General features: G+C 41.3%; 1 protein-coding gene across 3 annotated transcripts; it reads left to right on the top strand.

Moving 5' to 3' along the window:
• The first annotated feature begins 1111 nt into the window (after positions 1-1111).
• On the top strand, positions 1112-25803 carry CEP55 (centrosomal protein 55). 3 transcript variants are annotated; one of them, XM_010379789.2, is made up of 9 exons: positions 1112-1434; positions 4581-4775; positions 7637-7912; positions 11570-11638; positions 17972-18122; positions 19500-19813; positions 21442-21513; positions 22242-22367; positions 24662-25803. In XM_010379789.2, exons 2-9 carry the CDS (start codon positions 4593-4595, stop codon positions 24863-24865), a joined length of 1395 nt encoding a protein of 464 aa, XP_010378091.1. In that variant the 5' UTR covers positions 1112-1434; positions 4581-4592; the 3' UTR covers positions 24866-25803. The 3 variants fall into 3 exon arrangements, with proteins under 3 accessions (XP_010378091.1, XP_010378112.1, XP_030797295.1); XM_010379810.2 differs by having other exon boundaries at positions 1124-1293; XM_030941435.1 differs by having other exon boundaries at positions 1142-1289.
• Positions 25804-26051: the final 248 nt, after the last annotated feature.

Genomic DNA, 26051 nt, shown 5'->3' with positions numbered 1-26051 from the left:
AAATAAACTTATCCAAGGAGACGCATCTAGTCAAGGCAGTAACGAATTAAATCTAGAAAGTCCTAATCTAGAGTTTTTAACCTTTGTGTAACATTGCGTTCCTAGGATGTTTTGCTACTGTGTATCTACTGTTTTAAATCTCCAGCGAGTTTATGCTTGGTCTAGGTGAGACAGGGAGGCCCTGCCAAACACTTTCTGTGCTTCTCTCAGCAGTAACGTTCTCAAAGTGGCGAATCAAGAGCTGGAATCGATCCATAGATAGATATCAGGCTGGAGGGTAGCAGTCTGGCCTGAAAGCCCGTCCCGCTAGGGTTCATAATCTCAGCATTCAGCCTGGGCGTGCCTCTCAGCTCTCCCGTTAACACACCCTCCTGTGCTGCTGATTTTTGGCAGTAATCCCAGCACTTTGGGAGGCGGAGGTGGAAGGATCACTAGAAGGCAGGAGTTCGTGACCAGAGTGGGAAACAGAGTGAGACACCCCCCCCCACCCCCTCTGTCTCTATAAAATTTTTAAATAAAAAATTAGCCGGGAGTGGTGGCGTGCACCTATAGTCTCAGCTACTCGCAGGCTGAGTCAGGAGGATCGCTTGAACCCGGGAGACTGAGGTTGCAGTGAGCTATGACTGCACCACTCCACTCCAGCGTGGGCGACAGAGTGATACCCGAGGGGATGACAAGGGGGCTGTGCTCCTTTGTGAAATCCCGGTGTCCCAGGGCAGGAGGGGCCGCACTTCACGCAGGGATAAACTATGCTCAAGAGCGCAGAACTAGTTCATCCCTGTCACTGGTTTTATCCCATCAAAAATAGCAATTTGCTTCCTCCTAAAAGCGTATAAACACAAAACCAGCCCCTGACTGCGTGACACCAAGCTTGTTTAGGTCTGAGCCCGCAGAGAATCCCCGAGCCCCAGAATTAGCCCCAGACCGGGGAGAGGGTGTTCCAGCCCTCGGTCCCGCCCCGCGGCCCCCGCCCCTCCTCGGCCAGCCCACAGGTTTAATCCCCGCCCCTTAAGGGCGGCAGCCAATCGGGGCGCCGCGTTCGCGCCTCGCGCGTCCTGCTCCTCCTTCCTGCGGGCCGCGCCCAGCCGGCAGTGACGTGCCCCGCCCTGCAGCCGCGGGATTCAAACTCCCGGAAGCGGCATCCGCGCCTGATGGTGTGATTCGGCCGACTCGAGCGCCGGGCTTCGCTTCAGCTGCTGGCTGGCCCAAGGGAGGCGACCGCGGAGGGTGGCGAGGGGCGGCCAGGACCCGCAGCCCCGGGGCCGGGCCGGTCCAGACCGCCAGGGAGGGTAGGTCAGTGGGCAGATCGCGTCCACGGGATTCAATCTCTGCCCGCCGTGATAACAGTCCTTTTCCCTGGCGCTCACTTCGTGCCTAGCACCCGGCTGGGCGCCTCAAGACCGTTCTCTCTTGATCGCTCCTTTGGACTTGGCGGTGGGTATCATCTCCTTACAGAGAGGCCCAGAGAGGCCAAGTGACTTGCCAAGGTCTTTCGTTAGGACGACTTTTTCCGATTGGCAAGCACTTTACTTGTGTCTTCCTCAAACATCTTTATTTTAGAGTTGAGAAACCTAGTGCCTTTTTTTTTTTTTTTTTTTTGCAGTTTCTCTTTTCCTCTCTGTCTCCTCAAGTGAGATTTTATGGGGGAATTTTTTTTTTTTTTTTTTTTTTTTTTTTTTTTTTTTTTTTTTTTTTTTTTTTGAGACGGAGTCTCGCTCTGTCGCCCAGGCTGGAGTGCAGTGGCCGGATCTCAGCTCACTGCAAGCTCCGCCTCCTGGGTTCACGCCATTCTCCTGCCTCAGCCTCCTGAGTAGCTGGGACTACAGGCGCCCGCCAGGTCGCCCGGCTAGATTTTTGTATTTTTAGTAGAGACGGGGTTTCACCATGTTAGCCAGGATGGTCTTGATCTCCTGACCTCGTGATCCGCCCGTCTCGGCCTCCCAAAGTGCTGGGATTACAGGCTTGAGCCACCGCGCCCGGCCTATGGGGGAATTTTTAAAGATTGGCGTCGCCTTGTAGAATGTGCGGCTTGTAATTGATGCCTCGTACCGTTTACTGGATGGAAGCGCTTGTTTTGTCACCTCCTGTCCAGCATGAGGTCACTTCAGCCAATCAGCCAATCATTTCTGAGCGCTTGCTGTTAGGCTCTGTGGGTGACCAAAAAAAAATCGAAGTGCAGTCCTTGAAACAACAGTTGAACAATTGAAAAAAATAAAAGGTTAGCGGGGAGTGTAATTGGGAACCAGATTGTGTGGGGGTGGGGGGGTGGGACAGCTATATCATTTATTAGAGTTCACAGAGGGAAGGCATGCTGAGGAAGGTTTGAATTGTGGGAACCCTGTGGATGACTGGAATAGGAAATACAGGGAAAAATACAGCATGCGGTGGTTCACCCCTGTAATCCCAGCACTTTGGGAGGCCGAGGCGGGCAGATCACTTGAGGTCAGGAGTTCGAGACTAGCCTGACCAATATGGTGAAACCTCATCTCTACTAATAGATACAAAAATTAGCCGGGCGTGGTGGCGCGCACCTGTAGTCCCAGCTACTCAGGAGGCTGAGGCAGGAGAATCGCTTGAACCCGGGAGGTGGAGGTTGCAGTGATCCGAGATCGTGCCACTGCACTCCAGCTTGGGCGACAGAGCAAGACTCTGCCGCCCCTAACTCTGCCGCCCCTAACCTCCCACCCCCGCCAAAAAAAAAAAAAAGAAAAAGAAAAAGAAAATACAGGGAAAGGAGGTTGGTGGGACTAGGTGGTGGGGTAGATCCAAACCGTCTGGGCCAGAGGCTAGAAACGGTAGTCATTCATTCACTGCCAGAGTTTCTGTCCAAAGATTAGGAAGCCGATGTTTCGGGGTTCTTTCACGTTCTGCAGATCTATATTTCCATCATTCGGTGTCCCAATGACTTGGTAGCAAAGTAGTTTTCTGTCCTACGACCCACGATATCAAGTCAACAGTGTGTTATCAACAGAAACACATAGGAAAGAACTTCCTGTGGCAGTAGGTGACTGAGAGACGCCATAAGCTCGCATTTCTTCAGCTGATGGATAAGCTACCTTAATCTTTCACTTTACAATGGCAAAAATCCAGGACTAACCTTTGGATAGATGGTTTCTTCTCAGTCTCCACAGTGCTAATATGTTTAGACGTTCTGATTTCACACAGGACAATCTTAAAAGTCACTTCGCTACCATTCTAAGGGGGTCTCTCCTATTTTTACTAATATCATTTATCTCTGTACTTCTCCTGTGTAATATTTATTACAGTTTGAAAATTCATGAACCCTTGTTTGTTTCCTTGTTATTGCCTGCCTGTACTACACTGAAAGCCCCGTGACATCGGGGAACATGTCTTTTTTTTTTTTTTAAACCTGTTTACATCCAGCATGTATTAGGATACCTGGTAAATAGTAGGCTCTATAGTAATTTTTGAATGCACTAATGGGCTCATACTCCTTTATATCCTTTAATCACATTGCCGTTATTTTATCTTGGGATGCATGAAGTGGAAAAATGTTTTTTAACCTCCCTAATTAGAGTTACTTTTGTATACTATTTATATGCATTGTATGCCTCACTAGATTTTTGCCTGCTAAAGTTTATATGATATACTTGTTTCTAAACTGTCATCTAGTACTGTTAGCAGATACTGAGTTTCTCCGTACTTAATTTGGCCCCTTATTCTTAATTCCTTTCATGCCTGACTCCCCTGAATGTTATGCCTCTTTTCCTGTAAATGTCTTATTTTAGGTTCTCTTCACTTTTTCCCACTGTGCTCTCTCAAATGACTATTAAGATAGATCTGAACTAGGCTATCTTCTAAAACAGAGGACCTATGTTGAGTAATGACATTTCAGTGCCTATATACTCAAAATTACATTATTTACCAACAGCTTTTTTATTTTGGGCCAAGATATGTCCTTGATAGTGACCTACTTCTTTCAGGCTTTATTTAATGGTTGGGGACCCCTTCATTGTTTTTTAAACAAAACTTTTTAACTGAAGAATTACACATATAAAACACCACACAAAACATAAATGTACAAGTTGACATTTTTTTTTTTTTTTGTTTTTGAGATGGAGTCTTGCTCTGTTACCCAGGCTGGAATGCAATGGTGCGATCTTGGCTCACTGCAACGTCCGCCTCCCGGGCTCAAGTGATTCTCCTGCCTCAGCCTCCCATGCAGCTGGGATTAAAGGCGCCCACCACCATGCCCTGCTAATTTTTTAAATTTTAGTAGAGACGGGGTTTCAAACATGTTGGCCAGACTGGTCTTGAACTCCGGACCTCCTGATCCACCCACCTTGGCCTCCCAAAGTGCTGGGACTACAGGCGTGAGTCACTATACCCGGCCCAAGTTGACATATTTTAGAAGGTGAATACTCCCATTTAAGTACAACTGAGATTAAAAAAAAAAAAAAAAGTTACAATACCCCAGAAGCCTCCATCCATCTTTCTCCATATCCTGCTGGTTTGGATATATCATTTCTATTTACAGCAGATAGGTTATTAGACCTGTTTCAAACTTGAGATTTAAATTTTTAAACTGAGACTTATACAGTTGATTTTTATTTTTACAGACCATTTCAGAGATGTCTTCCAGAAGTACCAAAGATTTAATTAAAAGTAAGTGGGGATCGAAGCCTAGTAACTCCAAATCTGAAACTACATTAGAAAAATTAAAGGGAGAAATTGCTCATTTAAAGACATCGGTGGATGAAATCACAAGTGGGAAAGGAAAGCTGACTGATAAAGAGAGACACAGACTTCTGGAGGTAAATGGTCTTCTGATCCTTTAAATTGTAAGCTCTCCAAGAAAGCGATGCATGAAGATTTCCTGATGCTACCTTTTTACTCTTGCCGTGTTCCCTGTCTTGTCCATTTGATTAGTTTTGGAAAGCTGACCTTGGGTTTAGAATCTTAAATTCCTACTTTGACTTTGCCAAGTCTTAGATGTACTTTAGTCATTACTAACCTCTTACCTTTTAAATGTAATTGAGTATGTGTTTTTAGGTTACCAGGTACTGAGTTTGTTCTGGAAATAAAGACATTGTGATTAATAGTTTTGCACCTTTCACATGGTCTGTTTCACCTTTAGTATGGTCTGTTTTTCAGTTATTTAAAACAAAGTAATAACCTAATCCATCATTTTTCCTATAGCTTCTTGATAATGAATATTCTTGATAACTTTTGTTATGCTGTATTTAAGATTGTGGAACATTCTGGCTATTTTTGCCATTTTTAAATTGATAGCGTAACTTAGAAGCATTCGATTTTCCATACTTTTTTTTTTTGAGACTGGATCTCAACTCTTGCCCAGGCTGGAATACAGTGGCTTGATCATAGCTCACTGCAGCCTCAAACTCTGGGCCTTAGGCAATCCTCCTGCCTGGGCCTCCCAAAGTGCTGGAATTACAGGTGTGAACCTCTGTGTCTGGCCATTCCATGCTTTTTTGGAGTACTGTATTACTTGTTGATGTACTTTAAGGATACTGTGCTGGGCTTATGTCTCTTTTTTACTGTGGGAGAAGAGAAAATATTTACCCAACAGTTATATAATCTGGTTTTCCTGTTAATTTACTAAATGTAAAAAATCAAATCTGTCCATTTCAGAGTATTAAATAGTGTTCAAATTTCCTTGTTTAAAACATATTTTATCATGCATATTGGCTGCTTTCCAAGTAATTCTGGTTTTCAGGCTTTTGAAGAAAAAATTATTAGATGTGTTGGTATTTATACTCTGTTCAACTATATTTCAGATTCACTAATTTATAATTTGTTATGGCATAGACAGTAAGGAAGTTAGGAACCTAGAACTAGAGGGACTTAAAATGTAATCATAAATATAATCACAAATTTGGATTTAATTATTTTGCAAAAGTGCTTTTATTGTTTGTATTTAGAAAATAAATGGTTAAGGCCGGGCATGGTGGCTCACGCCTGTAATCCCAGCACATTGTGAGGCTGAGGCAGGCGAATCACCTGAGGTCAGGAGTTCAAGACCAGCCTGGCCAGTATGGCAAAACCCTGTCTCTACGAAAAATACAAAAATTAGCCAGGTGTGGTGGTATGCCCCCGTAATCCCAACTACTCGGGAGGCTGAGGCAGGAGAATCCCTTGAACCCAAGAAGCAGAGGTTGCAGTGAGCTGAGATCGCACCACTGCACTCCAGCCTGGGTGACAGAGCGAGACTCCGTCTCAAAAAATAAATACATGAAATAAAATAAAACAAAATAAATGGTTAAACACTATACCATTTGATTTCTTTAAATTCTCTAAACAGGCACATAATAAAACTGGTTTATTTTTTGTAACAACATACATTGAGGTAAATGCTTTTTCAAGCATTGAGAACACAGTCATCACCAGTCCACAGATATGAAGGTTATTTTGCAATCTGGTGAAGGAATCTTATTGCCTCCCTGAGAGACAGCTTTCCATTTCATTCCACTTTTTGAGAAGCACTGGGTACTTTGTTCCTTTATAATCAATTGAAATTAAACTTCCTATGACTTCTACCCATTTGTTCTAATTGTGCCTATTAAGGTTACACAGAACAAGTCTTATTTTTCCTACGCAAACTGGCAACTTATTAGATATGTAAGGAAATTTTGCTTCCTCTTAACTTTTCTGCAGACCAAGCTCATATTCTTCAGCTTTTCTGGCTTATCATCTTGAACAATTTTTAGTTTATTCATATCCCTCCTGATTTATGCACTTAGAATTGAACACATTATCCTAAATATGTTCTGGCAAACACATTGAAATAGTAGTGTTACATCTACTTAGCTGGATACTGTACTCCATTAAAGCCTAAAATTGTACGACTCTGTATCTGTCCCATACTACTGATTTGAGTTAAGCTTGTGACCAACTAAAATCCTCTCATTTTCAAATGAATAACCATCCTCTTAAACTTAAATTTTCCCCATTTTGTATTTGAACAACTGCTGCTTTTTCCTTCCTAAATGCAGGTTTTAACTTCATGCTGTTTTGACCCTGTTAGCCTATACTTTTAATATTTATTTCTATTATCTTTTTATTTGACTTTTTCCTTTATGCCAGCAGCAGTTTACATATCTTGTGAATTTTTGAAGATGTTAAGCATTCCTTTAGAGATCACCTTCTAGATTCAATATGGAATCATTTATCAAAAGTAAGCAGGTTAATGAATGCATCCCTCTCCTGCTGAAATATTCTGTAACTTTTAAGTTCCACTGATTCAAGTTCATTAATGAGCATGTATATCTTGTGTGACCCACTTTTAGCTTTTAGTTTTTACAAGATCCAGTATTAATGGGAGAATGATTACCAAATACTCACGGGAGAGCTAGCCCTTCTCTAGCTTTCTCTCACCACCCTTGATAGAGGTGGTTTCTCCTTTCTTCATGTCTGTGCCCATTTTTTAATCTATCTTAACTACAGCACTTACAATGTCGCATTAATACATTGACTTACTTCTCTGTGAGCTATCTGAACATAAAACTTTGACTTCCTCTCTTTTTTGGCCCTGGTATTTAGCATAATGCTGACTTGATATATAATAAATGCTTCATAAATGCTTGTTGAAGTATATATTGTTTAGCTAGATGTTTGACCTGGCTTTGTTCTAAGATTCTTCTTAGTTTATATCTAGAAAATTCGAGTCCTTGAGGCTGAGAAGGAGAAGAATGCTTATCAACTCACAGAGAACGACAAAGAAATACAGCGACTCAGAGACCAACTGAAGGCCAGGTATAGTACTACCACATTGCTTCAACAGCTGGAAGAGACAACAAAAGAAGGTGAAAGGAGGGAGCAGGTACTGAAAGCCTTATCTGAAGAGAAAGATGTATTGAAACAACAGTTGTCTGCTGCAACCTCACGAATTGCTGAACTTGAAAGCAAAACCAGTGCACTTCGTTTATCACAGGTGCTAATCATTTCTTTAAACCCAGATTTTTTTTTTTTTCTTTCTGATACAGTTTGTAATTCTTAGGAAGAATGAGTTTGTTAATACACGCCTCCCAAATGATGAGACAAATGATTAGTGTAGTGGTACTAACAGGTCACTTGACTTTTTTTTTAATAGCCCAGTTCCTTCTCTATAAGCAAAAATAGTTAATATGGTGCCCTCCACTCCTTGTACCATTGATTTGCCTGGAGGAATATTCAGAAGACAAAATCTACCGTGTGTTTACAATTACCAAGGTTTTTTTTTTGAGTTCTTATTTCTGTAGTTTGTATCATGAAAACAGTAGGCTTCATTTTTTTGGTTATTTTTCATATTTGAAACATACAATTATAATATCAAATATACTTTTCCTAACTGCTCTTGCATCTTCTCCCCCTTTTGTTTGAGAGGCACTAGTGTCATAGAAAGAACAAGGATATAGAAGTAGACATGTGAGTTCAGATTTTGGTTTTGTACTTGCCAGCTCTGTGACTCTGAACAAATTTGTTAACCTTTATAGCCTTAGAGACAATACTAGACTTCTCCAGACCCCTGTCCTAAATCTTAGTTTCTTTTTTTTTTAAAACATATAAGCTAAACCTGAGTTTCCACATCAGTAAAATCTGGATAGGAATACTGATAAGTAAATGTGATAATGTGTGTAAATTGCCTCACATAGTGCCTAATATACAGTAGGTGCTCAGTAAATGGTTCTTATTGATCAGACCTTTGATTCTTTTGGAGATTTGGACATTCGATAATACTAACATTAATATCATCTATAGGCTGGGCATGGTGGCTCACGCCTGTAATCCCAGCACTGTGGGAGGCCAAGGCGGGTGGATCACCTGAGGTCAGGAGTTTGAGACCAGCCTGGCCAACACAGTGAAACCCCATCTCTACTAAAAATACAAAAATTAGCCGGGCGTGATGGCACATGCCTGTAATCCCAGCTACTCAGGAGGCTGAGGCACTAGAATCGCTTGAACCTGAGAGATGGAGGTTGCAGTGAGCTGAGATAGTGCCACTGCACTTCGGCCTGGGTGACAGAGTGAGCCTCTGTCTCAAAAAAAAAAAAAAGACAACAAAAAAAACACTCATCTGTAGAAGAAAATCTATAGCTTTCAAATATATCTCAGTGCTGTTAAGGATCTTTCGCTGTACTTTATTTCCCATTTAGGGGAGATAGTGGTCAGACCTATATGTTTATGTGTATTTCATAGATGGGCGTTTGAGTGTTTCTGCAGATGAGTGCAAAAAGGCAAAGTTTTTCTAGAGAATTTCCACGGAACTGAAACTCATAAAACATTACAGTCAGATTCAAAGTAGCTGACTAAAATTTTTCTTTGAAGTTCAAGAGTTAGTTTCTCCACTTTTGGAATGTGAAATACAGGCTTGGTAGAAATTATAATTTTTAAAATTTTTATTTATTTTTTATTTTTTGAGACAGTCTCATTTTGCTGCCCAGGCTTGAGTGCAATGGCGCAATCTCAGCTCACTGCAACCTCCACCTGGGTTCAAGCAAGTCTCCTGCCTCAGCCTCCCAAGTATTTGGGATTACAGGCGCCTGCCACCATGCCCTGTTGATTTTTGTATTATTAGTAGAGACGGGGTTTCAACATGTTGGCCAGGCTGGTCTTGAACTCCTGACCTCAGGTGATCGCTCACCTCGGCCTCCCAGAGTGCTGGGATTACAGGCGTAAGCCACCGCACCTGGCCTGAAATTATAATTTTTAAAGATGTATTCTTATAATAATTTTGTGGGCTACCCATATTGATTTCTGTATTTAACTAGCATGTCTGACTTCTATAACAACTTCCAAATATCAGTGTATTACACAACAAATGTTTATTTTTCTCTCATGCCAGTCTAGTCCAGATTGGAGTGGAGGAAGCTTTGCTCCACAGAGTCATTTGACTCCAGGTTCCTTCCTTCTAGTGGCTCCACCTTCCTTTAGGATGGGGCCCCCACCAAGACCTCTGTATGTAGCTGTGAGATGGAGCCTGTGGAGTACTGCCTAGGAGGGTTCTGGGGCCAGGCCTGGTATTGACATATCTCACCTCTGCTCACATTCCACTGGAACGTGGCTCCACTAACCACAGGGGAGGCTGAATCATAGTCTATAGTGTGCCCAGGGTAAAAGGAAAGGGGTTTGGAGAACTATCTTTGTCATAGTTTCCACCTCGAGGACTGAATTGAGAGAGAGAAAGGGCTACATATTAAAGGGAATGAATAGAGCATCTTTGGAGAAAAATAATTTTTTTGAGCTTCTTTGCCAGTATTCACAAGTCTCTTATAGCTATTAAAAGACTGAAATACAGCTTTTTCTATGTTTGTTGGCCAGCCTGGCTACCTAGTCACCTACGTCTCTTTTATTCCTCTGAGAAAATGAAAAGAGGTGAGAAATAATTTTTGAGTCCCATATAATCTATATGAACTAATACTAACTAATAATTAATACTTTTTTTTTTTTTTTTTTTTTTTTTTGAGATGGAGTCTCACTCTGTCGCCCAGGCTGGAGTCATTTTTGTATTATTAGTAGAGATGGGGTTTCACCATGTTGGCCAGGCTGGTCTTGAACTCCTGACCTCAGGTGATCTGCCTGCCTCGGCCTCCCAAAGTGCTGGGATTACAGACGTAAGCCCAATCTTGGCTCACTGCAACCTCCTTCTCCCGGGTTCAAGTGATGCTTCTGCCTCAGCCTCCCGAGTAGCTGGGACTACAGGCGTGCGCCACCATACCTGGCTAATTTTTGTATTTTTAGTAGAGACGGGGTTTCACCATGTTGGCCAAGCTGGTCTCGAACTCCTGACCTTGTGATCCGCCCGCCTCGGCCTCACAAAGAGCTGGAATTACAGGCGTGAGCCACTGCGCCTGGCCTAATGAATACTATTAGTAATACAAAACATGATCCTAGGAAAAAATTTTTACCTTTTGTTTGACAATTTAATGTCTTCTAGATGTCGTTTAAATAGCCTAATTGTTCTGTGTTTGTCTTTTTGGTAAAAATCACTGGGCTATTCATATGCACTGAGGGCTATTCTGGCAATCCTGGGGGGTCCAGAGGACCACAGAAGTCAGATTAGATAGAAAATCTCAGGGTTTCCAGTCTGGGAAACTTTAGGAGATCTTAATTTTGACAATGGTTATCTCTGGTAACTCTCACCTGACTTGATGGTTTACCACCATCTACTAGATCTGGATTTTTTTTTTTTTTTTTTTTTTTTTTTGAGACAGAGTCTTACTCTGTTGACCAGGTTGGAGTCCAGTGGCATGATCTCGGCTCACTGCAACCTCTGCCTCCCGGATTCCAGCGATTCTCCTGCCTCAGCCTCCCGAGTAGCTGGGATTATAAGCACAGGCCACCACGCTCGGCTAAGTTTTCTTTTTGTATTTTTAGTAGAGACAGGTTTTCGCCATGTTGGCCAGACTGGTCTCAAACTCCTAACCTCAAGTGATCCGCCCTCCTGAACCTCCCAGAGTACTGGGATTATAGGTGTGAGCCACCGCACCCAGCCTAGATCTGGATTTCAGGATGTTCCCATGAGGTATACTGTATTATTACGGAACTGAATATAATGAGGCAACTTCTATTGTGGAATGTCTGATGTTAACTAATGTTGGATTATTTACAGACTGTGGCTCCAAACTGCTTCAACTCATCAATAAATAATATTCATGAAATGGAAATACAGCTGAAAGATGTAAGTTTATTTCCTTTTAAGTTATGGGTAAAGAGGGCTAATTCACTTATTCTTAAGTTTTATAGAAATTGGCAACGTTAGTGCTGTGACAGAAAAACTGAATGGTTTGTGAGCTTCGTTTAAGTCTCTTTCTAGACATTCAAGAATCATTTCCTCTAAGCATGGTCTCTCTTTTTTTTGTTTTCTAAGGCAACGTCTCGGTCTATTGCCCACACTGGAGTGCAGTGGCATGATCTTGGTTCACTGCAACCTCTGTCTCCTGGGTTCAAGCAATTCTCCTGCCTCAGCCTCCTGAGTAGCTGAGATTACAGGCACGAACCACCACACCTGGCTAAGTTTTTGTATTTTTATTAGAGATGGGGTTTCACCATGTTGGCCAGGCTGGTCTTGAACTCCTGACCTCAAGTGATCCGCCCACCTTGGCCTCCCAAATTGCTAGGATTACAGCCATGAGCTACCGTGCCCAGCAGCATGGTCTCTGTAGGGTAGACAGCCCTAGAAATTATCACTGCCACCAAATACTTCAGTAACATCCCTTTTCTATCTAAATCTAATTTCCCTAATTTGCCCAGTCATTTTATTGTTTCTTGTTTTTTTTGGTATTTTTATTTTTTTGAAACAGAGTCTTGCTCTGTTGCCCAAGCTGGAATGGACTGGTGTGATCTCAGCTCACTGCAGCCTCCGCCTCCCAGGTTCAAGTGACTCTCCTGCCTCAGCCTCCCGAATACCTGGGATTACAGGCACCCACCACCACGCCCGGCTAATTTTTATTTTTAGTAGAGATGGGGTTTCACCATGTTGGCCAGGCTGGTCTTGAACTCCTGACCTCAGGTGATCCGCCCGCCTCGGCCTCCCAAAGTGCTGGGATTAAGGACGTGAGCCACTGTGCCTGGCCTCCATTTTATTATTATAATGTAATTTAATGTGTAGTGTATTCTTTTTTGGTTTATCCATGCAAGATGCTCTCTTTGGTTTGAATCCTTCTCTTGAAACTAAGATTTGCTTTCATAGGTTGAAAAGGAAACATGTTCTTTGTACACTTAGTACTTCTTTTCTCTAGAATTTGATATGAGGTTATTTTAATTATATAGTAAAGCTGCATTATTTCAAACTTATAAATGGATTGGTGGGTTTTGTTGGGAATGGAATAAATTGAGGACACAGGACTGCTATTTACAGTGTATTTTTTTTTCAAGTTTTAGAGATATGAAGTATAAAGTTTCTGACTTAAGTATTAGGTCAGTAGGTTGGTATTTTGGTTCCAGAAATATTACTGGCATGTCTTTTCTGATATAAGCATGTTCTTAAGATTTCTGTTTTACTTCATCTATCAAATAGCCTTTGAAGTCTTTTTGATCTTCAAAAGAAGAATTTAAATCTCTTGGATGTCTAGCCAGGTGCCAAGTACTCTTATCAGAGTACATAATTTACCTAGAGGTAACTGGAATGAAAAGGAAAAATTCTGTGTCTTATTACACTGAAGTTTGTTATTCTATGTATATCCACACCTACGCATTAGATGCGCATATCTAGAAATACCTTACACAGCTCCTGCATTCCTCTTTATTTACTCCACCTCCACCACAGTGGCTTTCCAGCTACTCCTTGAATAAACCACCTTTTCTCTTTCTGTTCCCTCTGCCTGGGACACTCTTCCCCAGATGTCTTCATGATTTCCTGCCTACCTCATGCAGGTTTTTATTTAAATGCTACTTTCTTGGGGCCAGGGGGTGGACAGAATGGGGGCTCCCTGACCACTTTATCTAAAATTATAGCTCCCAGACAATTCCTATTCCTTTCTCCTGCTTTTCCCTCCTCACCACATACTATGGCTAAATTTACAATCTATTTAACTTCTCTTGTCTAATGTTCGACCTTCCCATCAGAATAGAAGTCATATGAGGGAAGGATTTTTGCATGTTTTGTACACTGCTATATCCTCAGTGTCTAGAACATTTGAAAGAATGACTGGATGGAATCTTGGAAAGTTTCTTGAATTTTACTGGTGTCTCTTCTAGAAAAGTACCTGAAAATAGATGCCATTATCCGAAGCTTACATCTGCTTTTTAGGCATCTCGGTGCTAACTGCTTCAGATATCACCTGAGGGTATTTTTAGATAATGATGATTCTTTTTTATGAAATTCACTTTGAAATACTGCATATGCAAGCCCAAGCTTTTTGTTCTATCTTCTCAGCTTATTTAAGGGTCACATTGTGCTTATCTCCTCTGTCTTAGAAAAAGGCTTTTATACAAATGGGGTAAAATTTAACCCAACTCTTCTACAAATGGTGCTCTAGACTGAGCAAGATTCACAGACCCTTAATATGCTAGGTCTGGGGTAGTGCCTGAGATTTTTTGCATTTCCAGTAAGTTCCCAGCTGCTGCTGCTGCTGGTCCTTGGACTACTCTTTCAGAACCATTAACATTATTATTATTATTATTATTATTATTATTATTATTATTTTGAGATGGAATCTCACTCTGTCACCCAGGTTGGAAGGCAGTGGCATGATCTTGGCTCATTGTAACCTCCGCCTCCTGGGTTCAAGTGATTCTCGTACCTCAGCCTCCTGAGTAGCAGAGATTACAGGTGTGTGCCACCATGCCCAGCTAATTTTTGTATTTTTAGTAGAGACGGGGTTTTGCCATGTTGGCCAGGCTGGTCTCCAACTCCTGACCTCAGATGACCCGCCTGCCTTGGCCTCTCAAAGTGCTGGGATTACAGATATGACTCATTGCGCCCAGCCAGAAACATTAACTTATATTTAAGGAGCAAAAAGTGGTTTAGCTCTGGTTTTCCCTTTGGAATTTCAGCAAATCTTTGATACCAGGAGGAAAATTGTAGTTGGAGAACTTAGGGAGCATGGAAAGAGACATCTCACTTCTTGCAGCCCCGACACTGGCACATTATTTGGCTTTTGAGAGCCCAGCAGTTCTAGTTCCATCACCCTCTCAAAGTTCGCAGAAACTTCCTGTTAGAAGCTTACCCATGTATTTTCAGAATTAGTATTTGTTATATTTAAATAAGCCCTAACAACTTATGTACACCTTCTTTAGGCCCAGTTGTGTCATTGTTCAGTTACCATTTCACTCTGGCGGACAGTTGAAATAATTACATAGAGTTAATGTCGTAAGCATTGTCAAATGTCAGTACTTTTAGTATTTATTTAAGAATTATGTTAGTATAAACTAGATCAAACCAAATAGCCAAAAGACAGTTTTAACAGGTGTTTCTTGCTCTTAAATTCAAATATCTGAATTTTAAGCATAGAACTTAGGGAAGATAAATCATAATTATTTTAAAATTATTTGTCTGCAAACATTCAAATTAACAGAAAAGTTACAAGAATGAGTATGATAACCTATAATGTCCATATCGCCTTTACTAAAATTCAACCATCGTTAACATGTTACCCCATTTTGCACTCTTTTTCCTCTTTCAACCCTCACCTACACACATATACATGTAGTATTTTTTTCTGAACCATGTGAGAATGAATTGTACATATCCACAGCCCTTTAAACTCATATACTTCAATGTGTATTTCTTCTCCCATTCAAGTACTAATCAGGCTCAACCCTGCTTAGCTTCCAAGATCAGCCAAGATCAGGCGTGTTCAGGGTGGTATGGCAATAGACTTCAATGCGTATTTCTTAAGAATGAGGATACTCTTGCCCACAACTATAGCACAGATAGCAAGTTTAATAAATTTAACATGGACACAATACTTCTATAATCTACCATTCCTACTGCAGTTTTGTCAATTGACCTACATTTTTTATTCCTTCAGTACAGGCTAACATTTTAATCTACATTGTTTGGAATTTTTGTCTACAGAATATTTAGTGGATTCTTGTCAAACCTGGGGGAAGACCTTTATAGCATTCCACAGGACTTTTTTTTTTTTTTTTTTGAGACAGAGTTTCACTCTCGCTGAGGCTGTAGTGCAGTGGCGTGATCTCAGCTCACTGCAACCTCTGCCTCCCTGGTTCAAGCGATTCTCCTGCCTCAGCCTCCAGAGTAGCTGTGATTACAGGCACCTGCCATTGCGCCCGGCTAATTTTTTTATTTTTAGTAGAGACTGGGGTTTCACCATCTTGGCAGGCTGGTCTTGAACTCCTGACCTTGTGATCTGCCTGCCTCAGCCTCCCAAAGTGCTGGGATTACAGGCGTGAGCCACCGCACCCGGCCTCCACAGGACATTTTATTTTCCCACTTTTGTTCTATATTTTTATTGATAACTTGGAGGAAATTGTTAAATGCATGCCTAACAAATGTATAGATGACACAAAGCTGGAGAGCATATCAAATATAATGATGTTTGACTCTAAAAACTCAAAACTAATATCAATATTTATGATAGCTATCAAATCCATGTAGAGACTGATAGAAAGCCAACGCACACAGTGAGAAGAGGTGGAATAAGGAAATGTTTATTGAGGTAGCATCGCCCTCTTGTGGCCTTTTAGAATATTACCCCTTGAATCTTCAACATGTATTTTTGTTTCTCATACTTAAGTGATGTATGATTCCTTTTTGAAAAAATTAATTATTATTATTATTGTTTTGAGTTGGAGTCTCGCTCTGTTGCCCAGGCTGGAGTGCAGTGGCATGATCTCAGCTCACTGCAACCTCTGCCTCCCGGGCTCAAGTGATTCTCTTGCTTCAGCCTCCCGAGTAGCTGGGACTATAGGTGTGTGCCACCATTCCTGGCTAAAAAATAGAGACAGAGTTTTGCCATGTTGGCCAGGCTGGTCTTGAACTCCTGGCCTCAAGTGATCCGCCCGCCTTGGCCTCCCAAAGTTGCTGGGATTACAGGTTTGAGCTACTGTACCCGGCCCACAGACCCCATTTCTGAATAGGTCATATTCTGAAGTTTCAAGTGGACATGAATTTTGAGGGACATTATTCAACTCACTGTAAGTATGAAACCCCTATACAAACAGGTGACTGACCCCACCTTGGAGTTTTCAATGGGGTTATAAAGGATCATATAAAGGATGAAAGTTGGTGGTAAAGAGAGACGGTAGCTGTTAAGTTTGATCCTCTAAGACACTGAGATGATGTTAGGAGTGCAAACAGTTTATTGGGGAGCAAGATTTGTGCAAGGAAAAAGGAAGTAGGTATGCCAGGGAGACCATCAGACCATTATGAAAACCTAACAACGTCTCTGTCACCCCATGGCGGGCTCCAGAGCAGAGAGTACCGCAAATCAGAGTCCTTGTTGGGCAGCAGTAGTTAGGCACTTGTTCAGTTGTTGGCTGGGCCAACCCAGCTCAGCTCAAAAGCTGACAGGGACTTGAAGGAATTAACAGATGGAGGCTGTCAGCTAATCAGCTAAGCACTCACCATGCAGCTGGGCAGAGCTCCTCTTTTTTGTTTGTTTTTTGGTTTTTTGAGAGACACAGTTTCACTGGAGTTTCCAGGCTGGAGTGCAGTGGCGTGATCTTGGCTCACTGCAACCTCCACCTCCCGGGTTCAAGTGATTCTCCTGCCTCAGCCTACCGAGTAGTTAGGATTACAGGCGCTCGCCGCCATGCCTGGCTAATTTTTGTATTTTTATTTCTTTTTTTTTTTTTTGTGAGACGGAGTGTCGCTTTGTCACCCGGCTGGAGTGCAGTGGCCGGATCTCAGCTCACTGCAAGCTCTGCCTCCCGGGTTTACGCCATTCTCCTGCCTCAGCCTCCCGAGTAGCTGGGACTACAGGCGCCCGCCACCTCGCCCGGCTAGTTTTTTGTATTTTTTAGTAGAGACGGGGTTTCACCATGTTAGCCAGGATGGTCTCGATCCCCTGACCTCGTGATCCGCCCATCTCGGCCTCCCAAAGTGCTGGGATTACAGGCTTGAGCCACCACGCCCGGCCAATTTTTGTATTTTTATTACAGACAAGGTTTCACCATGTTGGCCAGGCTGGTCTTGAACTCCTGATCTCAGGTGATCCACCCGCCTCGGCCTCTCAAAGTGCTGGGATTACAGCCGTGAGCCACTGCACTCAGCCAACTGGGCAGGGCTCTTGAAGGGGGGTTCTGAGCAGTTCACATCCATGTCTGCCACAAAAGGTGTTTTAGTTTACAGAGAATGATATGTACGCACACACAAAGCAAGTTGTGTACTGAAAAAAGCAAACAAATGAACTTAATCCTACATAAACTATGACGGTGTCATGTTGTTATGTATTCTGAAGGCGTGTAACATAGAATGGTTGCCCAGAATTAGTCTATGAGCCAGAGAGTTTTTGTTGGAAAAGACTACATCACTTGGACTCTCTTGCCCATTTTAAGATTTTGTTTTTGTATTTTACTGTTGATTTTCTTTCATCTTCCCATTAAGGCTCTGGAGAAAAATCAGCAGTGGCTTGTGTATGATCAGCAGCGGGAAGTCTATGTAAAAGGACTTTTAGCAAAAATCTTTGAGTTGGAAAAGAAAACGGAAACAGCTGCTCATTCACTCCCACAGCAGACAAAAAATCCTGAATCAGAAGGTACTGACTGGTATAAAAATGTTCTCTTGGGATAGGCCTGACATTTTCCAAAAACAGTGATTCATCAAATTTAGATTTTTATAGATAAGTGTTAGAAAGTAAAATAAGAGCAAGTCTTGTAGCCCTGAAGTAAGAAATACCGTTTTCGTAAGTTTTATTTCCTAACGTTTTCAGATCAAAAGAAAGTACCGACACAGGCTAACGGGTGATCTTTGGCAGTTCTGAAGTCACATTCAGTTTTCTCTACCCATGAATGTCCTTCCCCTTCTTCAAAGTCCTTCTCCAGCTTTTACTTCCCCCAGAGCTGGCCTTGTCACAATTCTCTTTTCACTTTGCTTCCCTTCAGCACTTATTCATATCAACCCCAGGAGAAAGAATGCCTTTTATAGATGATCCTTAAATCATTTGAACTTCAGGTATAGAACTGAGATGAAATTTCTTATTCACGATGCTCTGTTTTTGCCAAGTGCTTTGCAGTTTCCCTTACATAGATCTCAGTGGAGTTTCCGAGCAACCCTAAGAGGCGGGGCAGGAAAGGTCAGTATTTTCATTTTACAAATGAAGAAATAGGTTTAGCAATTCTAGATGATAAGCTAAGAAAAAAAAATGAGAAACTCCATGCAAAGCTCTCCTTAAAAGACTGACAGCTTGGAGGGCACCAAAGCCTTGAATTTTATAGAGAAGTCTAAAGAAAGGGGAATAAGATTCATAAGATTGGAGAATCATATTTGAATACTTAAAACAAAGCTGATGCTAAAAAGAAACTATAAATGTCTCTGGAGGCACTTCAAAGCTGGCAGCCCTGATGGCACAAAGTTGCTTCTATAAAATATGTGTTTATGTAAAAACAGGATTTTAGTTATGGGCTAAGTCTAATTTCTTTTCTTTAGTAATACAGTTCTCTCTCTCTCTCTCTCTTTCTCTGTGTATCTGTTTTATCAAAGCCATATAAGCACTTGTTAGAATAATGTAATAGTTAAGAAGGGCCTTGCCCTGTCTTTCCCATCCTAATTCCCGTTTCTTCCTCCCATCAGGGCAACTGCTCTTAATATTTCTATTTTTAATTTTGATAGTTATCTCCATATACAGATAATGAGCTTGTATTCCTATTTGTTGATTGAACTTCTTTAGACTTTCCCTCCCTACAAAATAGATGTTACTGTTTTTAGTTCTTCTATTTGTGAGTTTTATAACTTCAAATAATATACCTGAACTTGTTTTTTATTTCATCAAATATCAACAATAGCCCCTATCTCTTGACTCTTCATGTTGTAAACTAAGGAAATAGTGTGATTCATTTAGATGTTTGATGTTTCACTTTTCAGGAATATTATTTATTTTATAAAATGAGTTGTGCCATAATGTTGTTTGTCATAGGTTATCTTCAAGAAGAGAAGCAGAAATGTTACAACGATCTCTTGGCAAGTGCAAAAAAAGATCTTGAGGTTGAACGACAAACCGTAACTCAGCTGAGTTCTGAACTGAGTGAATTTCGAAGAAAATATGAAGAAACCCAAAAAGAAGTTCACGATTTAAATCAGCTGTTGTATTCACAAAGAAAGGCAGATGTGCAACATCTGGAAGATGATAGGCATAAAACAGAGAAGATACAGAGACTCAGGGAAGAGAATGATATTGCTAGGAGAAAACTTGAAGAAGAGAAGAAGAGATCCGAAGAGCTCTTATCTCAGGTAAGCTTAACCAGATCCATAATTCAGAGTGTTCACTGAACACTTTCTAAGTGTCAGGGACTATATAACCACTAGAGAACCGGCTAGGGACAAAACAAGTTCCTGCCCCTCGTGGGAGTTTATATTCCAGAACAGAAACAGACCATAAACAATAAGTAAGGAAACTAAAGAAAATGTAGCAGGGTGATGTGACAAAGGGAAATTGCGGACCAGTGGAGGCCTCTCTGAGGAGATGGCATTTGGACAAAGAAAGAAAATTCTCATGATGATGAGAAGGACCCAGTGAAGTGGGTGACTTCCTCTCAACGGAGGAAATTATACACACAAAGGCTCTGGGTGAGGGGGAGGTCAGTATATGTGAGAAGCCAAAAGAAGACGTGAAGTAATGACAGGAATCAGGGCTGATTCCTAGACTGGCATCTTAATGGTGATGATATGTGCTCAAGTGAATTCACATGGCATCTTCCATGTTCTTATGTAGCCTTATGCTACAGTATCTTAATAATGTTGGAGTTGCTACGTTAGGATTATTGGAATTGAACACTACTTTGATGGAACTCTAATTTAGATTTTGCTTGTCAGCCTAGAATCATGGAAAGAACATTATTTGGAATCTATGCCTAGTCTCTAGTCCAGGATATATGGCCTTAGGCAAATCACCCAACTTCTCTAACTACTCACTGGTTATTCACTTGTCAAATTAGTAATAACTTCTGCTTGCCCTATAGGGCTTTGGCGAGCGTCAGTTGAGAGAAGGTGAAAGTGCTTTGTAAACTAAGCAAGGAAAATGCTAGATATTGCCCCTCTTTTAATAGTAATTTTTAACAGTCCTACAAAAGTTGAGAGTGCTGGTGATGGGACAGTAACAAGTCCATCTATAACATTTGCCATCTTAGTCTTTTTTTTTTTTTTTTTTTTTTTTCCTGAGACAGGGTCTTGCTCTGTCACCCAGGCTGGAGTGCAATAGCGCAGTCTCAGCTGACTGCAACCTCCACCTCCTGTGTTCAAGCGATTCTTGTGCCTCAGCCTCCCGAATAGCTGGGATTACAGGCACCCACCACCACGGCTGGCCAATTTTTTGTATTTTTAGTAGAGATGGGGTTTCGCCATGTTGGCCAAGCTGGTCTCAAACTCCTGATCTCACGTGATCCACCTGCCATGGCCTCCCAAAGTGCTGGGATTACAGGTGCAAGTCACCGGGCCCGGCCTACCATCTTAGTCTTTACCACTCACACTTCTGTCTACAGGCATGAGCAGTGATACTAGGGAGAGATTAAGTGCACTGATTAAATTTTGCTCCAACTCTGGCTAAGGGCCCAGCACTGCCACCCATGTTATCCTACTCAGAAATGTCAGAACCTCCAAGAAAGGGGGTGTGGCCGCTGCAGAGTTCAGTGCTGTTTATCAGCATTCAGTCTGTGTGCCTCAGGGAACTCGCGGCAAGGGTGGAATACTGCTTAGCTGCTGGCATAGATAACCATCAGATGGCCAGCTGGAATGATTCACCCCCAACTAGCAGGTGTTGTCCTGGTTAGAGATGTGAGACTTGTGATGTGAGCTTTTCATGCATCCCAGGTCACGCCGGAAAAGGTGGGATGTGACAACATTGGTTCTCTTTACTCCTACAGGTCCAGTTTCTTTACACAACTCTGCTAAAGCAGCAAGAAGAACAAACAAGGGTAGCTCTGTTGGAACAACAGGTACTCAGTGGGGTTGCTCCTAAATTCAATTCTGCCAGGTAGAAAATGCAGTTTTTCCTCATGTTTACGCTGTTCTATGGAGAAGCATTTGAAAGTTGTGAAAAGTGTCTTTAAAATACTTCAATAAAAGTCTTTTTTCTTCAATAAAAAAGATATTTCAAGAGACTCTGCTAGCCACTTATTCCTGTTACTGTCCTTAGGCTAAACAGATTCTTGAGGTGAGATGGCAATTTTCTTGACAGGTAGATGTTGGCCTTGGCAAATTTTGCTCTTCCCCAGTGGCTGTAGTTCCTAGCCTAACAATGTCTCCTAATTAGGGCTACCTTATAACTTCAAGCAGAACTTGGAGAGACACCATTTAGTCTCAGAATGTAGTATAAATGGTGTAAAGCTGAGATTTAGTATATTCCAAACCAGGGAATAGCTATCTCTTTCCCTTCTTCTTCCCCCTTAAAAAAGGTGGATAGGGAGGAGTCGTTCTAATCAACAACTTCTTAAGCTGCTCTTCCCTCACCTATACCTCAGCACTGGCTTTGCTCCTTGGATAAACCAAATCCTCAGCCATAAGCTGCCTCGTTCATCAACATTTCATGGTGCTCAGGTGAATTCTTGCTACAATAGTACAATAAATATTTTCTTCTTGTGCTAATAAGAACATGTGAGCATCCAGTTAAGAGAACTAGACAGTCTATATCAGCTGTAATGGTCTTGTCCTGGGCCTTTTCCAGATGCAGGCATGTACTTTAGACTTTGAAAATGAAAAACTTGATCGTCAACATATGCAGCATCAATTGCATATAATTCTTAAGGAGCTCCGAAAAGCAAGAAATCAAATAACGCAGTTGGAATCCTTGGTGAGTCTGGAATGATTAAACTAAAATTTGTCTTCGTCTTTCCATTTATATAACAAATCAGTTCTGAACTTAGAAGGATACAGCTTAACGAACAGCTAGATGTATCTCAAATCAGTAGGCAGAGCCCCTGCCTCATTTGAAGCAACTGCCCTTTGAGCATCAATTCAGAGGACCAGAAAGAGGGACATGATCACATCTGGAATCATTCCCCCAATACCCCAGCTGCTGTGATGCTAGAGGCACTAAGTAGTGCCTGAGCTGGGGGCGAAAGGGTAGAATAGAGGGTAGTCACAGAATCCTGAACTGAAATTGTGTTTATCTATTAAAAAAGAAAAAAAGGCTGGGCACGGTGGCTCATACCTCTAATCCCAGCGCTTTGGGAGGCCAAGGCAGGCAGATCACGAGGTCAGGAGTTGGAGACCAAACTGACCAACATGGTAAAACCCTGTCTATACTAAAAATACAAAATATTAGCTGGCCATGGTGGCACGTGCCTGTAACCTCAGCTACTTGGGAGGCCAAGGCAGGAGAATCACTTGAACCCGGGAGGCAGAGGTTGCAGTGAGCCAAGATTGTGCCACTGCACTCCAGCCTGGGCAGCAGAGCAAGACTCTGTCTCAAAAAAGAAAAAAAAAGAAAAAAATGCTGTTTTTAGGGATAATGGACTATTACTGTTCATATGCTTTTTAGATGTATTACGAGGTTTGTGTGAGTCACTCTGAAAACATAATCTTTTAAAACACGAACCTTTTAAATAATATTATTTCTATGAGGAAATGATTTTTCACTTACTTATTCTCACCTTACTAATAAGCTTCTGGACCAAACTTGTTGGAGGTCTGCATTTGAATATATGTCTGTCCCACTAGTACATATTTTAAATTTCATTCAGACTTGGAGACGGTGAAATGTTACAAATACGATTCCTCAGTTTTCAAAGGAGGAAAGAAAGCAATGTAAAACTAATAGTCATTTGTAACTTCTGTATGAATAAAAGAAAGAAAATATATTTTTGGCTCTGTTCTTAAGTATATCATTGATTTTACCTATTTATAATATTTGAAATAAAAATTTCTAATTCATTTCTGTTATTGACCATTCAAAGTGTAGAGAGCAGAGGGTATGCAAAAGAATTTGTAATTTTCCTATACTTTGTTCCTGCTGGTCACCCTCTTCACTGTGCTGTAAAATACTCATTTTTAACTACTGCAAGTTCTTAGGAAAAAAACACGAAAAAGTAAAGTCTCAAAGGTATGATACAATATCTTAGTCATTTCTGTGTATAAGCTGTTTGAGCTCCTAAAATTCCTTGCTGCCTTTGGTTTCCATATAGTACTTTATTGCTGAGGTGGCCTCTGTTTTACAAAACTAGCAAATTTAATCAGCCTTGTATATAGACCTACCTAATATTTGACTCTGTGTCCTAATAAAACATATTCATATACACACCCAACTCCAATACTTCTGGGTACTTTGGGTAATTACAGTAGATATCTGGGTAAATTCACAACTACCTCCCATATTGTCCCCATAATACTGAGGAGCTGAAATTCAAAAGAAAATCTGTCTACAGTGCTGAAGCAGCTAGAATACCTATGGAACAGTTAACATTTCTGAACAGGCTGGGTACAGTGGCTCACGCCTGTAATCCCAACACTTTGGCAGGCTGAGGTGGGCAGATCACTTGAGCTTAGGAGTTTGAGACCAGCCTGGGCAACATAGAATTAATTTTTTGCAGATTTTTCTATTTCTACAAAAAATAGAAAAATTGGCCGGGCACGGTGGCTCACGTCTATAATCCCAGCACTTTGGGAGGCCGAGGCGGGCGGATCACAAGGTCAGGAGATTGAGACCATGGTGAAACCCCGTCTCTACTAAAAATACAAAAAAATTAGCTGGGCACGGTAGTGGGTGCCTGTAGTCCCAGCTACTCAGGAGGCTGAGGCAGGAGAATGGCGTGAACCCGGGAGGTGAAGCTCGCAGTGAGCCGAGATCGCCCCACTGTACTCCAGCCTGGGGGACACAGCGAGACTCCGTCTCAAAAAAAAAAAAAAAAAAAAAAAAAAAAAAATAGAAAAATTATCTGGACGTGGTGACATGTGCCTATAGTCCCAGCTACTTAGGAGGCTGAGGTGCGAGGATTGCTCGAGCCTGGGAGGTCGAGGCTGTAGTGAGCTGTGTTTGTGCCACTACACTCCAGCCTGGGTGACAGAGTGAGACTGTCTCAAAAAACGGAAAAAAGCTGAACAATGGGCCTTATTTACAAATTCTATTATTTGAAACTTGTTTTTCAGAAACAGCTTCATGAGTTTGCCATCACAGAGCCATTAGTCACTTTCCAAGGAGAGACTGAAAAGAGAGAAAAAGTTGCCGCCTCGCCAAAAAGTCCCACTGCTGCACTCAATGAAAGCCTGGTGGAATGTCCCAAGTGCAATATACAGTATCCAGCCACCGAGCATCGCGATCTGCTTGTCCATGTGGAGTACTGTTCAAAGTAGCAAAATAAGTATTTGTTTTTATATCAAAAGATTCAATACTGTATTTTCTGTTAGCTTGTGGGCATTTTGAATTATATATTTCACATTTTGCATAAAACTGCCTATCTACTTTTGACACCCTGGCATGCTAGTGAATCATGTACCTTTTAGGCTGCTGTGCATTTTTCTTGGCAGTGATACCTCCCTGACATGGTTCATCATCAGGCTGCAATGACAGAATATGGTGAGCAGCATATACTGAGACTACTAACATTTTGCACTGTTAAAATACTTGGTGAGGAAAAGATAGCTCAGGTTATTGCTAATGGGTTAATGCACCAGCAAGCAAAATATCTTATGTTTTGGGGATTTTGAAAAATCAAAGATAATTAACCGAGGATCTTAACTGTGTTAGCATTTTTTATCCAAGCACTTAGAAAACCTACAATCCCAATTTTGATGTCCATTGTTAAGAGGTGGTGATAGATACTATTTTTTTTCATATTGTAGAGCGGTTACTAGAAAAGTTGGGGATTTTCTTGATCTTTGTTGCTGCTTACCTTGAAACTAAACCCAGCTGTGTTCCCCAACTCTGTTCTGCGCACAAAACAGGATCTGTTTGAGGCATACTCTTAAGTAGCCACACACAATGTTTTCTGTCATATTATCTGGCACTAACTGTAACTTGAATTACATTGGCACATGCTGGTTAGCTAAAATTGTTAAAATAAATTTTAATAAACCCATCTAGCCCTCTCATTTGATTTACCGTATTTTATTTATTTTTGGCATTCTTAAAGCTGGGCAATGTAATGATTAGATCTTTGTTTATCTGAATAGATATCTTTATACATGCTATTTGTAAACCAAAAACTTTTAAATTTCTTCAGGTTTTCTAACATGCTTACCACTGGGCTACTGTAAATGAGAAAAGAATAAAATTATTTAATGTTTTAATATGTCTAGTGTATTCGTGTTATATTCTAAGATTCTTTTTTGAAAAAAACAAATTTATTGGACATAATCAAAATTTAAAATTTTCACAATAAAAAATTCAAGACTTTTATAATTCAAAGCACATTCTCCAAAAAGTGAAAATACAACCAATAGAAAGAGAAAAAATATTTTCAAACCATGTATCTGATAAGGGTCTGGTATCCAGAATATATAAAGCACCATTACAACTCAATAAATAGATATTCTAAGA

Source organism: Rhinopithecus roxellana, chromosome 11, assembly GCF_007565055.1.
Source record: "Rhinopithecus roxellana isolate Shanxi Qingling chromosome 11, ASM756505v1, whole genome shotgun sequence".
Lineage (NCBI taxonomy): Eukaryota > Metazoa > Chordata > Mammalia > Primates > Cercopithecidae > Rhinopithecus > Rhinopithecus roxellana.
The sequence above is the reverse complement of the archived record's forward strand: the minus strand, read 5'-3'. Positions and strand labels throughout refer to the sequence as shown.

Coding starts and splice junctions, on each gene's coding strand:
- CEP55 (XM_010379789.2), top strand. CDS start 4,593: ATGTCTTCCAGAAGTACCAAAGATTTAATTAAAAGTAAGTGGGGATCG. Junction 18,123..19,499: donor AAAAAATCCTGAATCAGAAG/GTACTGACTGGT, acceptor TGTTTGTCATAG/GTTATCTTCAAGAAGAGAAG. Junction 21,514..22,241: donor TAGCTCTGTTGGAACAACAG/GTACTCAGTGGG, acceptor GGCCTTTTCCAG/ATGCAGGCATGTACTTTAGA.